The sequence below is a fragment of the Oncorhynchus mykiss genome, chromosome 2 (genome assembly GCF_057628025.1).
Source record: "Oncorhynchus mykiss isolate SJ-2025 chromosome 2, ASM5762802v1, whole genome shotgun sequence".
Classification (NCBI taxonomy): domain Eukaryota; kingdom Metazoa; phylum Chordata; class Actinopteri; order Salmoniformes; family Salmonidae; genus Oncorhynchus; species Oncorhynchus mykiss.
The window spans coordinates 39189425-39207474 of NC_143023.1; the positions used below are offsets into that span (position 1 = coordinate 39189425).

The window sequence follows — 18050 nt, forward strand, 5'->3', positions numbered from 1 at the left end:
TTTGACGGCGAGGCGTCCTGGAGCAGAAGTGACAGGCGCCTTTACGGCCGTGCAGATGGCCCCGCTCACAGCCATCACCCGCTCGGCAAGCTAAACCACCGGGGACAGCACGCCAAACCCCTCCCCTTCGCTCCCGTCTCCCCTCATATGTGTGTCTAGGTTTAGGACACTTTGAGTCGTTGTGTTCGATCGGGTTTCATGAATGACTGAACGGATATGGCTGTCCTATTTCCGTTTAGTTGTTTTTTTTAGGGAGGAGGAGGAGTTGTTGTCTGATTGCGATTTAATCACACAGTCAAAATATATAGATTTTTTTCGCAATTCTCTACCTAGGCCTAATTTTTAGATGGGTTTCATCATAAGATCCCATATTTATGGTTTCTGAAGCCTTCCACTTTCCAACCTGTGATTTTACAGATGTTTTAAGCCGTTCTTTTGTCGGCAGGCTTTGATTTCCCTCTCTTTGTTGTTTCCATGACAACACGAGGGGATAAGCATTGATTGACAGTTATCGTCAAAGGGTTTCCTTCACGTCCTGTCGTTCACCATTCCCTGCCCCTCCCCCTCCCTGCCTTCGGCCTGTACTTTGCCATTCACTCACAGATATTGTTCCTCCGTTCCATTCCCCCTTTCGTTCCGTAGATTTGCGGGGCTGCCAAAATGCCGTTTTTGGCGCCGATGTTGTGGACATAGTTCTTCACATGGGTTCACTGGAACTGATCAGAGGCTAGTGACGACTGAATCGCCTGTTTTACTGTATGATTTCATCGTCCTCTTTCTTTTCAAGCACAAGTTGGCCGTTGGCGAGGGGAAGGCTGGCATAATACCGGGGAAACGTCTTACAGTTAGAGTTTGTACAGTAGATAGCTAATGCTAATCTGCTGTGTTAGGGATTTTCAGAGTTTTAGGAACTGTCTCAGCTTCTGTCTGTCAGTGGGATTGAAACACAGCCAGGCTCTCCTGTGCTGCGCTCACTTCCCTCCAAATCCTGTCAGGAATCAAGAGAATGAGCAGAATACAGTCTGTGGCTCGTTTTGGAGAGAAGGGCATATCAGTCATAGACAGAAAATGCAAACCTATAGACAACGGTAGGTCCTTTATGTTCGAAAGCTACCGCGTTAAAACGTACATGTATGAGAACAGACACACACCAATGCAGGCACACACACACAAACACGCACGTGCACACGCGCACGCACACACTTCCGTATGCAGCTGCTCGCCTTTTTTCCCCCTCCCATCTCCTCTCAGGCAGCAGTAAATGGTGCCAGTGTACATATATCAGGTATTATGTCCACTTAGATTATGATATGACAGGTTAGCGTGCTGTTTGAAGCTGACAGCACATCTGTTTCATCAGGAGAGACTGATGCTGGCATCTAGGACACACATCTCACCACGGAGGAAGGAGATAAAGGGAAAACTGAGGGGGCCGTCTTTCCTGTCTCCCCTCCCTTGCTCCGTCTCTCCCTCTCTCCACCTCTTATTTACTCTGCCCCCCCCCACCTCTCCCTGGCTTTAATGCTCACCAACTCTCTCCTGCCTCTCCTACGTTCTATTTTCTCACCGACACACTCACAATATTTCCCATATTCTTTCCCTCGCTCTCTCTCCCTTGCTCTCTCTCTCTCTTTCCCTTGCTCTCTCTCTCTCTTTCCCTTGCTCTCTCTCTCTCTCTCCCTTGCTCTCTCTCTCTTTCCCTTGCTCGCTCTCTCTCTCTCTTTCTCTCTCCCTTGCTCTCTCTCTTTCTCTCTCCCTTGCTCTCTCTCTCCATCTCTCTCTTTCCCTTGCTCTCTCTGTCTCTCTTGTACCTGTTACATTATGCTGTCTATCCTGTACGTTCTTTAGTTTCATCCCGTGTTTTTGATGCTAAGTTGTTTACACACGGTATGTGTCGAGGAAAAGAATACAGAACACAATGTATAGTATGACTCATATCCACTTCCACCTCTCAATAAGCTGTCTAACATAACAGAGACAGTCAAGGAGTGTCACTCCCCTATTTGACATTGTAGAGATGACTTGACAGTACTGTCTGGTATTTAATATCATTTTATTTATTAACTCCGCGAGAGTGGCCTTTGGCACATGAGTGTGGGTGAAGGAGATGCTGCAACATCCCAGAATGATTGTTTTGTTTCCCTCCCTCCTGATCGGTTGCGTAAGCTCACCACGTGAATGACTAAATAAAGTGAAGTTCACTGTCTGTGTGGGGGGGGGGGGGGTAGAGATAAGGCATGGGGGAGAAGGAAAGGAGGAGAGTCAAGCAGCTGGCTAACAAGGCCAAGCAGTTAGCGATATCCTAGGGAACAGCAGGCATGGGCAACGAAATAGGGAGTTAAGAAAGACTCACTGACACTCAAAGACATACACGTGAGCACACACACACACACACAGATAAAAGCCGATATTTCCTGCCACAGACTATTCATCACTCTGTTTTGTCAGTGGTCCTGTTAGTGAATTGTAAGTCTTTTATTTCACTTTGCTGACCTCCTTTTTCCCTTTTCTCTACCGCTCTCTCTTCCAGCTTACTCACCAGAGGACGAGTTTAAGGCTGGAGCAGTCGATGAGGAACACCTGCAGGATGACGGGCTGTCACTGAACGGGGAGGACACTGCGTACCTTTGCAACGAGGAAGAGGATGGAGGACAGCCGCCCAGCTACCGGGCCTCTCCACTCAGTAATGGCACCAACCCAGACGCTGGCTACGGCTCCCCGCTCAGCGATGCCAGTGACCGGCTCACAGACTACAAGAGCACCTCCTCCAGGGATGGCCATGAGAGGGAGGAAGCCCCCCTCCCTTCTGGACTGAACAATGGCCTCTCACTGAGGGACAGCCTGGCTCAGATGAAAGCTGTCTATGCAAACCTGATCTCAGATGCCTCCTGGTCCAGCATTGCCATGGACATCATGAAAGCCACGCCTGCTACTGCTGGCGCCATCCCCACCGCCACCAGCCCCACCACTACCACCACACACAACAACAACCACAGTGAGAACAGCAATGCTAGCAGCCACCACCACAATGGGAGAAGAAGTACGGCCACCGCCAACCACCAAACAAGCAGTGGCAGTGGCAGCTCTAACGGCACCGTGGCTACCTCCATCAGTAGCAACAGTGGCACCAGCAGTGGCGGTGGCAGTGCTAGTAACGGTGGGGCTGTGGCCTATGACTGGCACCAGGCAGCCTTGGCTAAGACCTTCCAGCATACCCCTTACCAACTGCTGCCTGAGCCCAGCCTGTTCAGCACGGTACAGCTCTACCGCCAGAACAACAAGCTCTACGGCTCAGTCTTCACCGGCGCCAGCAAGTTCCGCTGCAAAGACTGCAGCGGCGCCTACGACACGCTGGTGGGGCTCACGGTCCACATGAACGAGTCGGGCCACTACCGTGACGACAACAAGGACAAGGAGGAAGAGCGGGGCAAGCGCTGGTCCAAGCCCCGCAAGCGCTCCCTGATGGAGATGGAGGGCAAAGAGGACGCTCAGAAGGTGCTCAAGTGCATGTACTGCGGCCACTCCTTTGAGTCTCTGCAGGACCTGAGCGTCCACATGATCAAGACCAAGCATTACCAGAAAGTGCCCCTCAAAGAACCAGTGCCAGCCCTGGTCACTAAACCGATGCCCTCTGCCAAAAAAAGAGCCCTCCAGGACGCCCTAGTATCCCCATGCTCCCCAGACTCTGTCCATGGTAGCGGTGGCCACATGCCCCAAGGGGACGTTGGGAAAGACCCCAAGTCCACGACAAACCCCTATGTCACACCCAACAACCGCTACGGCTATCAGAACGGTGCCAGCTACACTTGGCAGTTTGAGGCTCGCAAGGCCCAGATCCTGAAGTGTATGGAGTGCGGGAGCTCCCACGATACACTGCAGCAGCTGACTGCCCACATGATGGTCACAGGCCACTTCCTCAAGGTCACCAACTCCGCCTCAAAAAAGGGCAAGCAGCTAGTGTTTGACTCAGTGGTGGAGGAGAAGATCCAATCCATCCCTCTGCCACCCACCACCACCAGGCTTCCCGTCCCCAGCGTCAAATCTCAGCCTGTCTCCCCTGCACTCTCCTGCGGCTCTGACGAAAAGAGAGAACCGGAAGACGAGAGGATGGAGGCAAGTGAACCCAGGGAGAAAAAGATCAAAGAGGAGAAGGAAGAGCCAGGTGAGAAGACTGAGGTGAACGCTGGGTCGTATAAATATCTGACAGAGGAGGACCTGGAGGAGGCTCCTAAAGGAGGTTTGGACATCCTCAAGTCCCTGGAGAACACTGTGTCCAGTGCCATCAGCAAGGCCCAGACGGGCACGCCCCAGTGGGGTGGTGGCTACCCCAGCATCCACGCTGCTTACCAGCTCCAGGGCCACATGAAACATGCAGCACTGCACTCCTCGGTCCAGAGTGTGCAGATCCAGCCGGTGTTCAACAGCGGGCTCCGCGGCCTGGTGAACCAGGACTCAGGCTCAGTGAGCCACTCCCCCAGGAGCCCTGCATCTCCGCCCTCTCTCAGGAGCAATGTTACTGCCATGGAAGAGCTGGTGGAGAAGGTCACAAGGAAAGCTGTTGCTGCTGCTGTGAAGAAAGAGAAAGAGGAGAAGATGGTCAGCTTGGACCGCCACAGGCATTCATCCTCCATCAAGTCGCCGTCTCCTGTACTGAAAGAGCAGAGGGACCACCAATCAGGGCCCAATGACCTCACTGTCGGGAAGCCCCTCGTGAGGAACAGCAGCCCTGGAAATTTAGAGTCGGAGCTGGTCTGCAAAAAGGAGCCCAAAGAGAGCCTGGTAGACAACCACCACAGCCATTCAAAGAACGGCCCAGAGACTCGCCAGTCACCCATCACCAACGGCACCAACAGCTTGGGCATCATCACCGATCACTCACCAGAGAGGCCTTTCATCAACCCCCTCAGCGCACTTCAGTCAATCATGAACAACCACCTGGGCAAGGCATCCAAGCCCGTCAGCCCCGCGGGCGACCCGCTGGCCATGCTCTACAAGATCAGCAACAGCGTGATGGAGAAACCGGCCTTCAACCAGACTCAAGCCAAGCAAGCCGAGCCCATCAACCGCTACTATCAGTACGAGAACAACGACCAGCCTATGGACCTGAGGAAGTCCAAAAACAGCAACAGCAACAACAGCAACAGCAACAGCAGCACTGGCATCAACAGTAACAGCAGCATAAATGGTAACAAACCCATAATGTCAAGCCTGTCTCTGTCTGACATTTCTTCTCCTCTGAGAGAGAATGCTTTGATGGACATCTCAGACATGGTGAAGAACCTTACAGGCAGGCTGACACCCAAGTCCTCCGCCCCGTCATCCATCTCCGAGAAGTCGGACGCAGACGGCAGTGCGTTCGAGGATGCTCTGGAGGACCTCTCCCCGGTCCAGAAGAGGAAAGGGCGGCAGTCCAACTGGAACCCCCAGCACCTCCTCATCCTCCAGGCTCAGTTCTGCTCTAGCCTGCGGGAGACCCCGGAGGGCCGCTACGCCATGACGGACCTCGGCCCCCAAGAGCGGGTTCACATCTGCAAGTTCACAGGCCTCTCCATGACCACCATCTCTCACTGGCTGGCCAACGTCAAGTACCAGCTCCGGCGGACTGGCGGGACCAAGTTCCTGAAGAACATGGACTCCTGCCAGCCTGTGTTCCTCTGCGGTGACTGTGCCTCGCAGTTCAGGACTGCGTCCGCCTACATCGGCCACCTGGAGTCTCACCTGGGCTTCAGCTTGAAGGACCTGTCCAAGCTGTCCAATGAGCACCTACGGGAGCAGCAGGCTGCCTCCAAGGTGATCACAGACAAAATTACTTTTGGCAGCACCCTGGCATCCCTGACCTCACCAGACGACGACACTGGCTCAGTTTACCAGTGCAGGCTTTGCAATCGGACATTCGTCAGCAAGCACGCAGTCAAACTGCACCTCAGCAAGACCCATGGCAAGTCACCAGAAGATCACCTGGTGTTCGTCACTGCTCTTGAGAAACTGGAGAAGTAGTAGAGAGGTCTGGAGCTGAGGGAAGAGACAGATAAACAGACAGAAAGACGGCTGTGTAACTGACCAGAATTTCATTGCACTAAGATAACATTGTTCACAGTTACTGCACTGGGCCGAACTGAGCCGCCAGAAATCAGTCTTATTTTATGTTGTGATACTGCCTGACTGGACCATGTTTTATTTGATTTTCTTTTGCCAAGCTTTTTTTAACACTTATTTTGTAATGTATTTATATGCTATTTGTCTGATCTGTGCATGTATTTTAGTGAACCAAGGTTAAATACAAGTTTTTTTTAAAAAATCTTTTCATGACAAAAAAAAACTACTACTGTTTCAATGGTGACTAAAGTGGCGACCAGAAAATGAATTAGGGGGAAAAGAAAACTGTACAATACTTGATATGAAGAAGTTGAAAATTCATTGTTCACACCAAAAGAATGGAAGAACCCCTTGAAAGACTGACGTAGCACCTTATAGACGTTTTAACATTTTATTTGTAAAGAGAACATGTTTTAAGATATTCTGCATTTTGTCCAAAATCTGTTTTAATTTGAAAGATCAATTATTTTCTTCTCTCGGTTCTTGTCACACTGCAACATCTTTGCTAAAGAATGGCCTGCTCAGAAATCTGTCAGTGTATGACAAAACGAAACAGATAATGTAAACATTCAGAGTAATTGAAATGCTGCTTCTGGTTACATATCAGTCAGTGAAAATGAATGGCCGTACAGTATGCAAGTTTGCTCAAACTTTTTTTTTTTTAATGTGAAGTATCACTTATAGTAATTTTCCAATTGTATGGTTTGTTACAAGCTCCTTTAAAAAATAAAAAAATTGGCGCTTTGAATTCAAGCATTTTAAAAGAACAGTCCTTTACATGTAAATGACTCACAGTGAAATGTCATACTCCATAAGACATATCTTGCCATTTGCAATAGCTCAACATTCTTTGTACTTAAAAGGTGTGTGCATTCTTTAACTTTTATATCGTCATTTTATATAAAATAAAATAAAAAAAATAAAAAAAATGTGTATATAGATATATACTGTAGATTCACAAAAATGTCATTTTTTAAGAAATAAGAATATAGCTTCTTTGGCTTGGTTTACAGAAATGATTTGAATTATACTTGCATCCAATTTGATGCATGATATGGTGTGAAAAAGAATTAAGCGATGCACAATGACTATACATTTCAATGTTTTATCGATGATATTGTAAAAAAAAAAAAGAATTATTTCTAGCACCGATTAGTTTGTTTTCATTTAGTTTTTTTTTCTCAATTGTAAAATAAATCTCAACGCAGTTCTTGTTAACAGTCATGGATTTGTGATTGTGTGTTTGTTATGCATGGAAGTACATAGACACAGTGAAAAGACTGGGGCTCACTTCGATAATTCTCTGTGGTTACTGTTCTCTGGTGAAGAAAATAAATAACACACTTATAAGTTCTCCGATGAAATACTGTAACTAAATACTCACCGTGCACAACATTTCTGTGTTTTACAAGGTTATATAAGGTGCAACATTATATTATAACATATGATATATTACGTGTAGGGTACACACAAAAGAACATTAGCTTTCCTTCTTCATTGATACACATAAAGATGTAAAAAAAGATAAAAGTCTATAAAGAAAACCTAGTGTCATGCCACGGACTGATGACTGCGAATCATCATATAATGATGATGATGAGGGTGATGATAAGCTGTAAGGGGGTTTATTGTGCTGTGAGCCCCATGCTAGGCTTGTGACTGGCCTTTGGAGTGTCTGCACTGAAAGAATCAGTGTTGTCTTCATGATGGGAATGAATGTGCTTGTGCCTGTCTTCCTGGAAACGAGTCCGATGGGTGTCTGTTCCATTTGATCCAGACTGCTGACGGTCGACACAATAAATAACAACAATTAAGATGTCACGCAATGAGTATTTTGGACTGAAACGATACTATTATATGAGTTTCTCTTGATAATGTCACCCAGCCAACTTTTACAAGAGTTAAGACAATAGATCAGGGACAGAAAGATGAATCATAGTATTAACCCACTGGGCACACACTGGTTGAATCGACGTTGTCTCCATGTAATTTCAATGAAACGTTCCCAGTGGGAGGTGACCTTTGTTTGACCTTTGCTGTAGATTAACAGTCTCACATAAGATGCGTTCCTCAAGCAGCTGTAGAGAAATGGCACCATCAACAATTTGGTCTCAGATTTCCGACTGGGTACTAACTAACAGTGTAATGACTTGCAGTCCTCATTCTCAAAACGTGTTGTATTGGCAGAGTGCGCTGTGCCTGTCACACACACACACACACACACACACACACACACACACACATTAGTAAGTAGTCTTTGTGAAAATTATACACATTTTTTTATCCAGCTGCACCTTAGTATGTGCTACATGGATTCGTTGACAAAGGAAACACAGAGAGTGAAGATTAACCGGAATGAGGATGCAGTTTCTCCAGGAAGGGGTGTTGGGGAGTTGGGTTATAAAACAAACAGAGCAGATAAACAAGGAACACTTTGAGGAGATACTGTTCAATGCACACAAGAAATGAAAAAAGGGGGAAACCTTGTAGGTTTGTCGGTTTAATACCCTACAGCTAAACCTGTCATTCTGCTCTGCCGTCAGATCGCTGTCTGTTGAGCAGATAGAGACTCTATCCCTGCTTTGTTAGAGATCAGCACACTGTTTCCTGTACGCATTCTATGTAAATTACATGCGATAATCGCAGTTCAGGACACAATGCTGGTTCCCGAGGTGCAAACGGAAACCGAGGGTAGATAAACACAGTCTGGGCAGATTTGCATAGCTTTTGTGTTTTGGGCGCGCAGAAACGTGCGCCCTGAGGATTCGTAGGGATTTCCTCTAGGTTTTGTATTAGTAAATGCCGAATTCCTCCCAGGGATCGGACCATTATGTGCAGGAGCAGCAGACAGAGGTGGGTGTCGAGGAGGGGCACAGACAGAATAACTAAGTATTACCTGGGCTTGTGACAGTATGTGGAGGTGAGCATATCAACTTCTCTGCCGCTCCTACTGTAACAAAATTATGAAAGAAGAACAATCGCTACACACAATAACCTAATATAGCCCACAGAATAGGGAAATGCTCCCTAATTGCGAAGGTGTATGTGACATTAGTCACTCCTAAGCTCTATCAGATCTCAATAGGTCAAATGGTTGAGGAAGTGTGTGTGTTGCCATGTTTTCGTATCCAGTAGGACTTTGCATCTGATCCCTCACAGGAGCATTAAATCCCCTTCAAGGTGTATTATAAAACTAAGCTCTGCCTCTGGGTTTGTATTCTGCACATTGCATACACACACACACACACACACACACACACACACACTCATACTCACACCTCTATGCCTACAGTTGTAGGATAAGAAAACAAGTGCCTTTTTGGTCCTTGTGTCTATGGACTGTCTTACCTGTGAAAATGTTGCGGTTACCGGCAGGCAGAAAGATCAGAGTTACTCCCCCTTAAACAAAGACAAGCTGTAGCAGAGGATCCTACCACCGGTCGATTAAAGCCTTGAACTCTGTGTGCTCCAACATACGTTTTAATACCCCCCCCCCAAAATACCACAAATCCAGCAAAACAATGCCTGACAGTATCAGCACAACAAAACCAACACAGACAAAAGGCAACTTTGTATCACATCTGAAAGCAACACGGGACAATCTGTTTGTCTCCTGATATGAGCAGCTATTGTCAACGCTGCATTTGGAAGTTATCCACGTGTGTTTGTGTAATGTGCAAGATGGCTAAACAATGTGGTTTCCTTTTCTCGTTCCACTGTCAAATTTTATGTTGATCTGACATTTGCTTCACCTGCTTCAATTTGAATAGAGCGCACCACAGAAATAGTTTGTTCAAGATGATGATATTCAATTTCACTCTGTAATTTCACTCTTTAAGTTTCCGTGTAGAGCCCATGTTTTCTGTGCTGCTGATCAGTCTTCTGCATCATTGATTCACCCTGAACACTCTCCCTGGAGTTTCATGGTGTTGTAACTCAATGGAGTCCGTCATGTTGCAGTCACACTGCTTCCTTCAGCTGGATGTAATTGATATCTGCAGGTTGCCACTGAGGCGCCCTTGTAAAATTCCATATTAGTGTCAGAAATAGTGCAGTTGTTTTAGATGGCCGGCCAGGGGCCTTTTATCAAAGCAAGGTTATGTTGGCGTCGGAGGGAGATGTGACAAAGTTGTCTTTGCAGGATGATGGTGGCTGACAAATGCAGCTATAACGGATGTTGGAGATAATCTTTGTCTGCCACGTCTTTAGTTATGATCTCTTAGGCTGCCTGGATGAGGACTGCAGGTGTATATCGCCAAGCCCCTTCATCCATCACATGCCCAGACAAAATGCTGAAGATTAAATGTTTCTCCATCTTGGGGATGAGGGATGTGGTTTTATTAAACATCCTCCCCTCCTCTAAAATCTCTCCATACTGCCCGACTGCAGGTTACTTTCTCCTAAGAAGGGAAGTTGTTGTGTTGTTTTCTTCTCAATGGCTTACAAGCAATTTCTGGATCCATGTTGAAACGCACAGTGTGTCTATAGCAGAACACTAAATGATCAAATGCTCAAATACGTTTGATAATTTTCTTGCCTTAGACCACTTTTTGCAACATTCGAAATACAAATGTCATCAGCGAATACAATATTCACTGTCACGTGTTTGTTTCACAAAATATGTACATGTTGTTTTCATCAGAAGAGAAATGGGTGCAATTGTGTTAATTCTTTCTGGCAATCAGTAAATACTAACTGCACAAAATTCTAAATCGCCCCATCAGTGGTCGGTACCATTTACTAAGATGAGGGAGGGGGATTTCTTTTGAATGAGCATGGCCTTATTCCTAGCACAGCATATTGGACAACTGTCTTTCATATTCCATTCACCCAGTTCAATGTAACATCGATAGGTTTAGGCTACTACATGACACTCAGATTTCCACCGTACCCATCATGAGGTTCCTACAACCTAGACAAAGATGAAAGTTTACAAAGTAGATGCAAAGATCGAGAGAAATTTGAGTAGTCAAGGTGACCGACATTGACGTGTTCAGTACCGCCTTGCACACTCTTGCCTGCATCTAGCTAGTTGATCTAGGGTGTAATCATTAGCTCAACTGTTGCAAACGAGAGTTTCTATTGGACAAATTCAGGTACACTATAAGGTACCAGTCAAAAGTTTGGACACACCTACTTGGACACACCTAACTACTTTTTCTTTATTTTTACTATTTTCTACATTGTAGAATAATAGTGAAGACATCAAAACTATAACATAACACATATGGAATCAAGTAGTAACCATAAAAGTGTTAAACAAATCAAAATATATTTTTGAAATTAGATTCTTCAAAGTAGCCACCCTTTGCCTTGATTACAGCTTTGCACACTCTTGGCATTCTCTCAACCAGCTTCGCCTGGAATGCTTTTCCAAAGGTCTTGAAGGAGTTCCCACATATGGTGAGAACTTGTTGGCTGCTTTCCCTTCACTCTGCAATCCAACTCATCCCAAACCATCTCAATTGGGTTGAGGTCGGGTGGTTGTGGAGGCCAGGTCATTTGATGCAGCATTCCATGACTCTTCTTTTTGGTCAAATAGCTTTTACACAGCCTGGAGGTGTGTTGGCTCATTGTCCTGCTGAAAAACAAATGATAGTCCCACTAAGCGCAAACCAGGTGGGATAGCATATCGCTGCAGAATGCTGTGGTAGCCATGCTGGTGAAGTATGCCTTGGATTCTAAATAAATCACAGTGTCACCAACAAAGCACCCCACTCCATCACACCTCCTCCTCCATGCTTCATGGTGGGAACCACAAGTGCAGAGATCATCCGTTCATCTACTCTGCGTCTCACAAAGACAGGGCAGTTGGATCCAAAAATCACAAATTTGGACTCATCAGACGGAAGGCCTGATTTCCACTGGTCTAATGTCCATTGCTTGTGTATCTTGGCCCAAGCAAGTCTCTTCTTCTTATTGGTGTCCTTTAGTAGTAGTTTCTTTGCAGCAATTCGACAATGAAGGCCGGATTCATGCTGTCTCCTCTCAACATTTGATGTTGAGATGTGTCTGTTACTTGAACTCTGTGAAGCATTTATTTGGGCTGTAATTTCTGGTAAATCTAATGAATTTATTATCCTCTGCAGCAGAGGTAATGCTGGGTCTTCCTTTTCTGTGGTGGTCCTCATGAGAGCCAGTTTCATCAATTTTCCGAATTGACTGACCTTCATGTCTTAAAGTAATGATTGACTGTCATTTCTCTTTGCTTATTTGAGCTGTTTTTGCTATAATATGGACTTGGTATTTTACCAAATAGGGCTATCTTCTGTATACCACCCCAACCTTGTAACAACAAAACTGATTGGCTCAAATGCATTAAGAAGGAAAGAAATTACACAAATTCACTTTTAACATGGCACACCTGTTAATTGAAATGATTTCCAGGTGACTACCTCATGAAGCTAGTTGAGAGAATGCCAAGAGTGTGCAAAATTGTCATCAAGGCAAAGGGTGATTTTTTTTTGTGTGTATTTTCACCCCTTTTTTTCTCCCCAATTTCGTGGTATCCAATTGGTAGTTACAGTCTTGTCTCATCCTGCAACTCCCGTACGGACTCGGGAGAGGCGAAGGTCGAGAGCCATGCGTCCTCCGAAACACAACCCAACCGAGCCGCACTGCTTCTTGACACAATGCCCATCAAAACCGGAAGCCAGCCGCACCAATATGTAGGAGGAATCACTGTACATCTGGCGACTGTATCAGTGTGCACTGCGCCCATGCCCGCCACAGGAGTTGCTAGCGCGCGATGAGACAAGGATATCCCTGCCGGCCAAACCCTCCCCTAACCCGGACGACGCTGGGCCAATTGTGCGCTGCCCCATGGGCCTCCCGGTCACCGCCGGCTGCGACAGAGCCTGGACTCGAACCCAGAATCTCTAGTGGCACAGCTAGCACTGCGATGCAGTGCCTTAGACCACTGTGTAAAGGGTGGCTACTTTGAAGAATCTCAAATATAAAATATATTTTGATTTGTTTAACACTTTTTTGGTTACTACAGGATTCCATGTGTTATTTCATAGTTTTGATGTTTTCACTATTATTCTACAATGTAGAAAATAGTAAAAGAAATAAAGGAAAACCCTGGAATGAGTAGCTGTGTCCAAACTTTTGACTGCTACTGTATATACAAATGTATGTGGACACGCCTTCAAATTGTGGATTCGGCTATTTCAGCCGCACCCGTTGCTGACAGGTGTTTAAAATGGAGCACACAGCCACGCAATCTCCATAGAGAAACATTGGCAATAGAATAGCCTTACTGAAGAGATCAGTGACTTTCAACATGGCACTGTCATAGGATGCCACTCTTCCAACTGTAAGTGCTGTTGTGAAGTAGAACGTCTAGGAGCAACAATGGCTCAGCTGCGAAGTGGTAGGCCACACAAGCTAACAGAATAGTGAAGAGCGTAGCGCGTAAAAATCATCTGTCCTCGGTTGCAACACTCACTACCGAGTTCCAAACTGTCTCTGGAAGCAACGTCAGCACAATAACTGTTCGTCGGGAGCTTAATGAAATGGGTTTCCATGGCCGAGCAGCCATACACAAGCCTAAGGTCACCATGCGCAATGCCAAGTGTCGGCTGGAGTTGTGTAAGGCTCGCTGCCATTGGACTCTGGAGTAGTGGAAACACGTTCTCTGGAGTGATGAATCATGCTTCACCATCTGGAAGTCCGACGGACAAATCTGGGTTTGGCGGATGCCAGGAGAATTCTACCTGCCCCAATGCATAGTGCCAACTGTAAAGTTTGGTGGAGGAGGAATAATGGTCTGGGGCTATTTTTCATGGTTCTTGCTAGGCCCCTTAGTTCGTGTGAATGGAAATATTAACGCTACAGCATGCAATGACATTCTAGACAATTCTGTGCTTCCAACTTTGTTGCAACATTTTGGGGAAGGCCCATTCCTGTTTCAGGATGACAATGCCCCTGTGCACAAAGCGAGGTTCATACAGAAATGGTTTATCGAGATCGGTGTGGAAAAACTTGATTGGCCGGCACAGAGCCCTGACCACCACCCCATAGAACTCCTAATCGCCCAACAACAGTGCCGACCTCACTAATGCTTTTGTGGCTGAATGGAAGCAAGCCCCCGCAGCAATGTTCTAACATATAGTGAAAAGCTTTCCCCGAAGAGTGGAGGCTGTTATATCAGCAAACAGGAGACTTTGAAGTGTTGGATAACCATAACCAGCTATATAACATAGCATCCCTTTCTGTTTTACCCAGGTGTTTGAGTAGGCTAAACTAGCTAGCTGTGTTCGCTAGCTAAGTATGTGAAGGGAAAGTGGTAGTAAAAATACAATGAAATATATCTCTCTCTTTCTCTCTCACTCTCCCACTTCACCTTCCTTTAAAAAAAAAAAAATTCAAAACTTTCTCTTAGAGTCAACTACTCACTACATGTTATGCACTGCTAGATAGCCGTAGGTCATGCTTTCAGTACTAGATTAATTATCTAATCCTTTGATTGGGTGGACAATATGTCAGTTCATGCTGCAAGAGCTCTGATAGGTTGGAGGACGTCCTCTGGAAGTTATCATAATTACTGTGGAAGTTTGTGGAAGGTGGAGAGAACCACAAGCCTTCTAGGTTTTGTATTGAAGTCAATGTACCCAGAGGAGGATGGAAAGTATCTGTTCTCAGGCTATACCATGGTGCTACCCTACAGAGAGCTGTTGAGGCTACTGTAGACCTTTGCAAAATTGTGTGTTTTAATCAATTATTTGATGATGTGAATACATTTAGAATGGTTTTATCTAAAAAGGATAACTTTTTTCATGTTTAACTATTTTTATTTTTAGTGTCATACTATGTACAATATATGGAACGATCTAAGCAATAGGGACTGTCTAATTGTTATGCTTTTTCACAATTTTGTAGAAATGCAGAGATGCAGTGTTCATTTCACCAACAAAAATAGTGACTCAAATATTCGTCAAACACCTATTTTTCAGTGGCAATTGAGGAGACTATAACTGACTAAATAATAGACCCAGAAAAAAACTATAACTAAACGTTGTAGTTGACTAAAACGCGAAGATACAAAATGATCTCACTAACCACGTTTCCATCCACACGTTTTATGAGTAAAGTCATACCCTATATATATATATGACAGCTGTGATGGAAACAGGTAGTTTCGGGACAATTGTATAAATGCCGACAGATACTGTAATTTGTTCATTCAACATGGTGGGATATTTTGCTGTGGGTAAAATGAATTGGTATGATATGGTGTGTGGACTCGAAAACCATGCAGTTTATTAGGCTATCGATGGTTTAACTTCACAGGGAGGTTTATTAAGTGCATGGTGACATTGATGCTCCATTCCAATAAATATCGAGGTTCTTATTCTGGTGACATGATTATCGATGCCTGACTGCGGTTTGACAAATACAAATATTCTCAATACTTATCCATAATAATCTCATCATGTAGACTAGCCTATCAACACAGTCTACCCGTACTGTATCTGCGAGCTGTTGGCTAGTGCGCATGTGCCAAGATCAGTACATTATTTTTTTTTAAACACGTTGTGTGTACTATGTTATCACACATTTATTTTTATCAGCAACAAGTCCGTTGGGTGGAAAAACACCACTGGTGGGAAAATGTGCATATTTTCTATATTCGGAATGTAGAATATTCGCATGGAACTCATGGATTGGATGGAAACCTAGTTTGTGACTAAAATCTGACTAGTAACTGGACTGGACAAGAGTTTTTGGAGAGTGGAGAGATTGAGAGCTTTTCAGCGACAAGCACGATTCATCTGAGCAGTACAAATGCACAGCGCAGTTGTATTCAGCAGTGGGAAGGACTCGCCACATACAGCCTGCATTAGCTGGTGAGCTGCCGGGAGGAAGGCTTCGCTCCAACTCCGCCTTGATTATACACATTGCACAGGGGACTCTCTTTCTTCCCTGTAGCTAACCAGTCACCACCGACCATATAGTTGGCTACCCTTCTCGCAGGCAACTCTCTTGAGTACCTGTAGCTAACCAGTCACCACCAGCCTTCTACAGTAGTGAACTATCCATTGCCTGGATAAGAAACAACAGCTGCTTGACGAAATGAAAACAACAGCAGCATTGAGTGTAATAGTAAAACAACAGTCTAGCTCTGTTTCTCTCTCCCTTGAGAGTATAAAAGGTAGGCTGTCTTTGAATGTGTAGTCTCCCTCCCACTTTTCCCAATGCATTTCATAGCCAGGTTGTAGTCAAGTCTCCCTGCCCTTTTTTCAGAAAAATGGCTTGATTCTAACCCTTAGTTCAAATGATGTGACCCACAACACCAGCGCTACATTTATTTCTTTCTATGGCTAACAACCGGGGGTGCATTCAGCAGGATGCAACGTTTTGGAACGTTCAGATATAAATATGCTAGGTAGAACCAACATGCCTCTCTGACATGTTGAATAAGGAATAGCGTTGGATCTGTTCACTGGAATTTCTATCAGCAACGTTTGAGAACGTTTTGCAATTGAATGTGGCCTTTGTAACATTACCAGTAGCCTATATGCAAACATTTGGTGGCACAGAAAGAATGGAAAAGGGATAGCAAACAATTTATTGATTAAATTCCTCTTGCAACTACACTATATCTGACTAAGTGAAGAACTTTATTTTGAGTTAATGTGGACCCATTGACTCAGACTTGGACCAGGACTTGAGCACTGGGACTCGTGACTTGACTCGGACTTGAGCCAGGGGACTTGGGACTCGATTCGGACTGGAGGTTTAGTGACTCGACTACATCACTGGGCGAAACAGTCATTAGCTCCCGCTCAAAGTCATTAGCCCCTGTTCCGCAGCATCTGTGGAACTTTGATAACAATGGCAATGACACGACCGAGTGACGGAGGGTGGAACCTCTACTACTTTTCCAACACTTTGTAGCACCATCTGGTGATTGTGCTATGCTCTCTCTCTCTCTCAATCTCTCTCTCTCTGTGCTTGTGTGTGTCTTGTTTGTATTTAATTACCAATATCTATTTATTCTGATTTAGGAACTTCCATGGTCAGATAATTATTCTATATGTTTGTCATATTTCTGCTGTTGGGAAGAGAATAGAGTGTTATGCAGAAAAGTGTTGGTAGGACAAAGCTATGTATGTTTGTAAGTCAGTGATTTATATTTACTATAGGTTAATGAGGCAATACAAATGTGATGTTGTCACGTTCTCTGGAATAATTATCGGACCAAGCTGCAGCGTGATATGGTTTCCACATATTATTTATTAGAAACGCACAAAACAACAAGGAAAGAACGAAACAAACAACGAACCGTAACTAAGAGGTGTAATATACACTAACTCAAAACAATATCCCACAAAACACAGGTGGTAGAAAAATGCTACTTAAATATGATCCCCAATTAGAGACAACGATAGCCAGTTGCCTCTAATTGGGAATCATACAAAACACCAGCATAGAAAAACTAAACTAGAACCCCACGTAGAAAATAATAACTAGAAAACCCCCCCAGTCATGCCCTGACCTACTCTACCATAGAAAATAAGGGCTCTCTATGGTAAGGACGTGACAGATGGGACTCAAATGGGACTAAAATGAAAGGGCATTTAGTTGACTAAAATCATTATTCAAAAATCATTATTCAAATGACAAAAATGTGATTAAGACCTAATTATATTTTAGTCAAAATCACTAGACTAAATCTAAAAAGAGATGCAGCGAATAATGTTTGGTTACTTCTAAGTAACTTTTTGGTTACTCCAAACAGTAAATTATCTCAAACATTGTGACCTTTCATTATAGAGAACATGATCTACTGGGACTACCTTTCTGTTTTTAAATGTTTTAATTTCACCTTTATTTAACCAGGTAAGCGAGTTGAGAACAAGTTCTCATTTACAACTGCAACCTGGCCAAGATAAAGCAAAGCAGTGCGACAAAAACAACAACGCAGAGTTACACATGGGATAAACAAA

The 18050-nt window shown here is 44.8% G+C and overlaps 1 protein-coding gene across 2 annotated transcripts in view; it reads left to right on the top strand.

The window, feature by feature from the left end:
• LOC110489609 (teashirt homolog 1) overlaps positions 1-7320 on the top strand; it is a 39735-nt gene extending 32415 nt beyond the window's left edge. For both annotated transcript variants that reach the window (XM_090199416.1, XM_021562345.3), the window contains exon 3: positions 2531-7320. In XM_090199416.1, the coding sequence (XP_090055542.1) occupies positions 2531-5997 (3467 nt within the window). In that variant the 3' untranslated portion in view covers positions 5998-7320. The remainder of the gene's footprint in view (positions 1-2530) is intronic.
• Positions 7321-18050: the final 10730 nt, after the last annotated feature.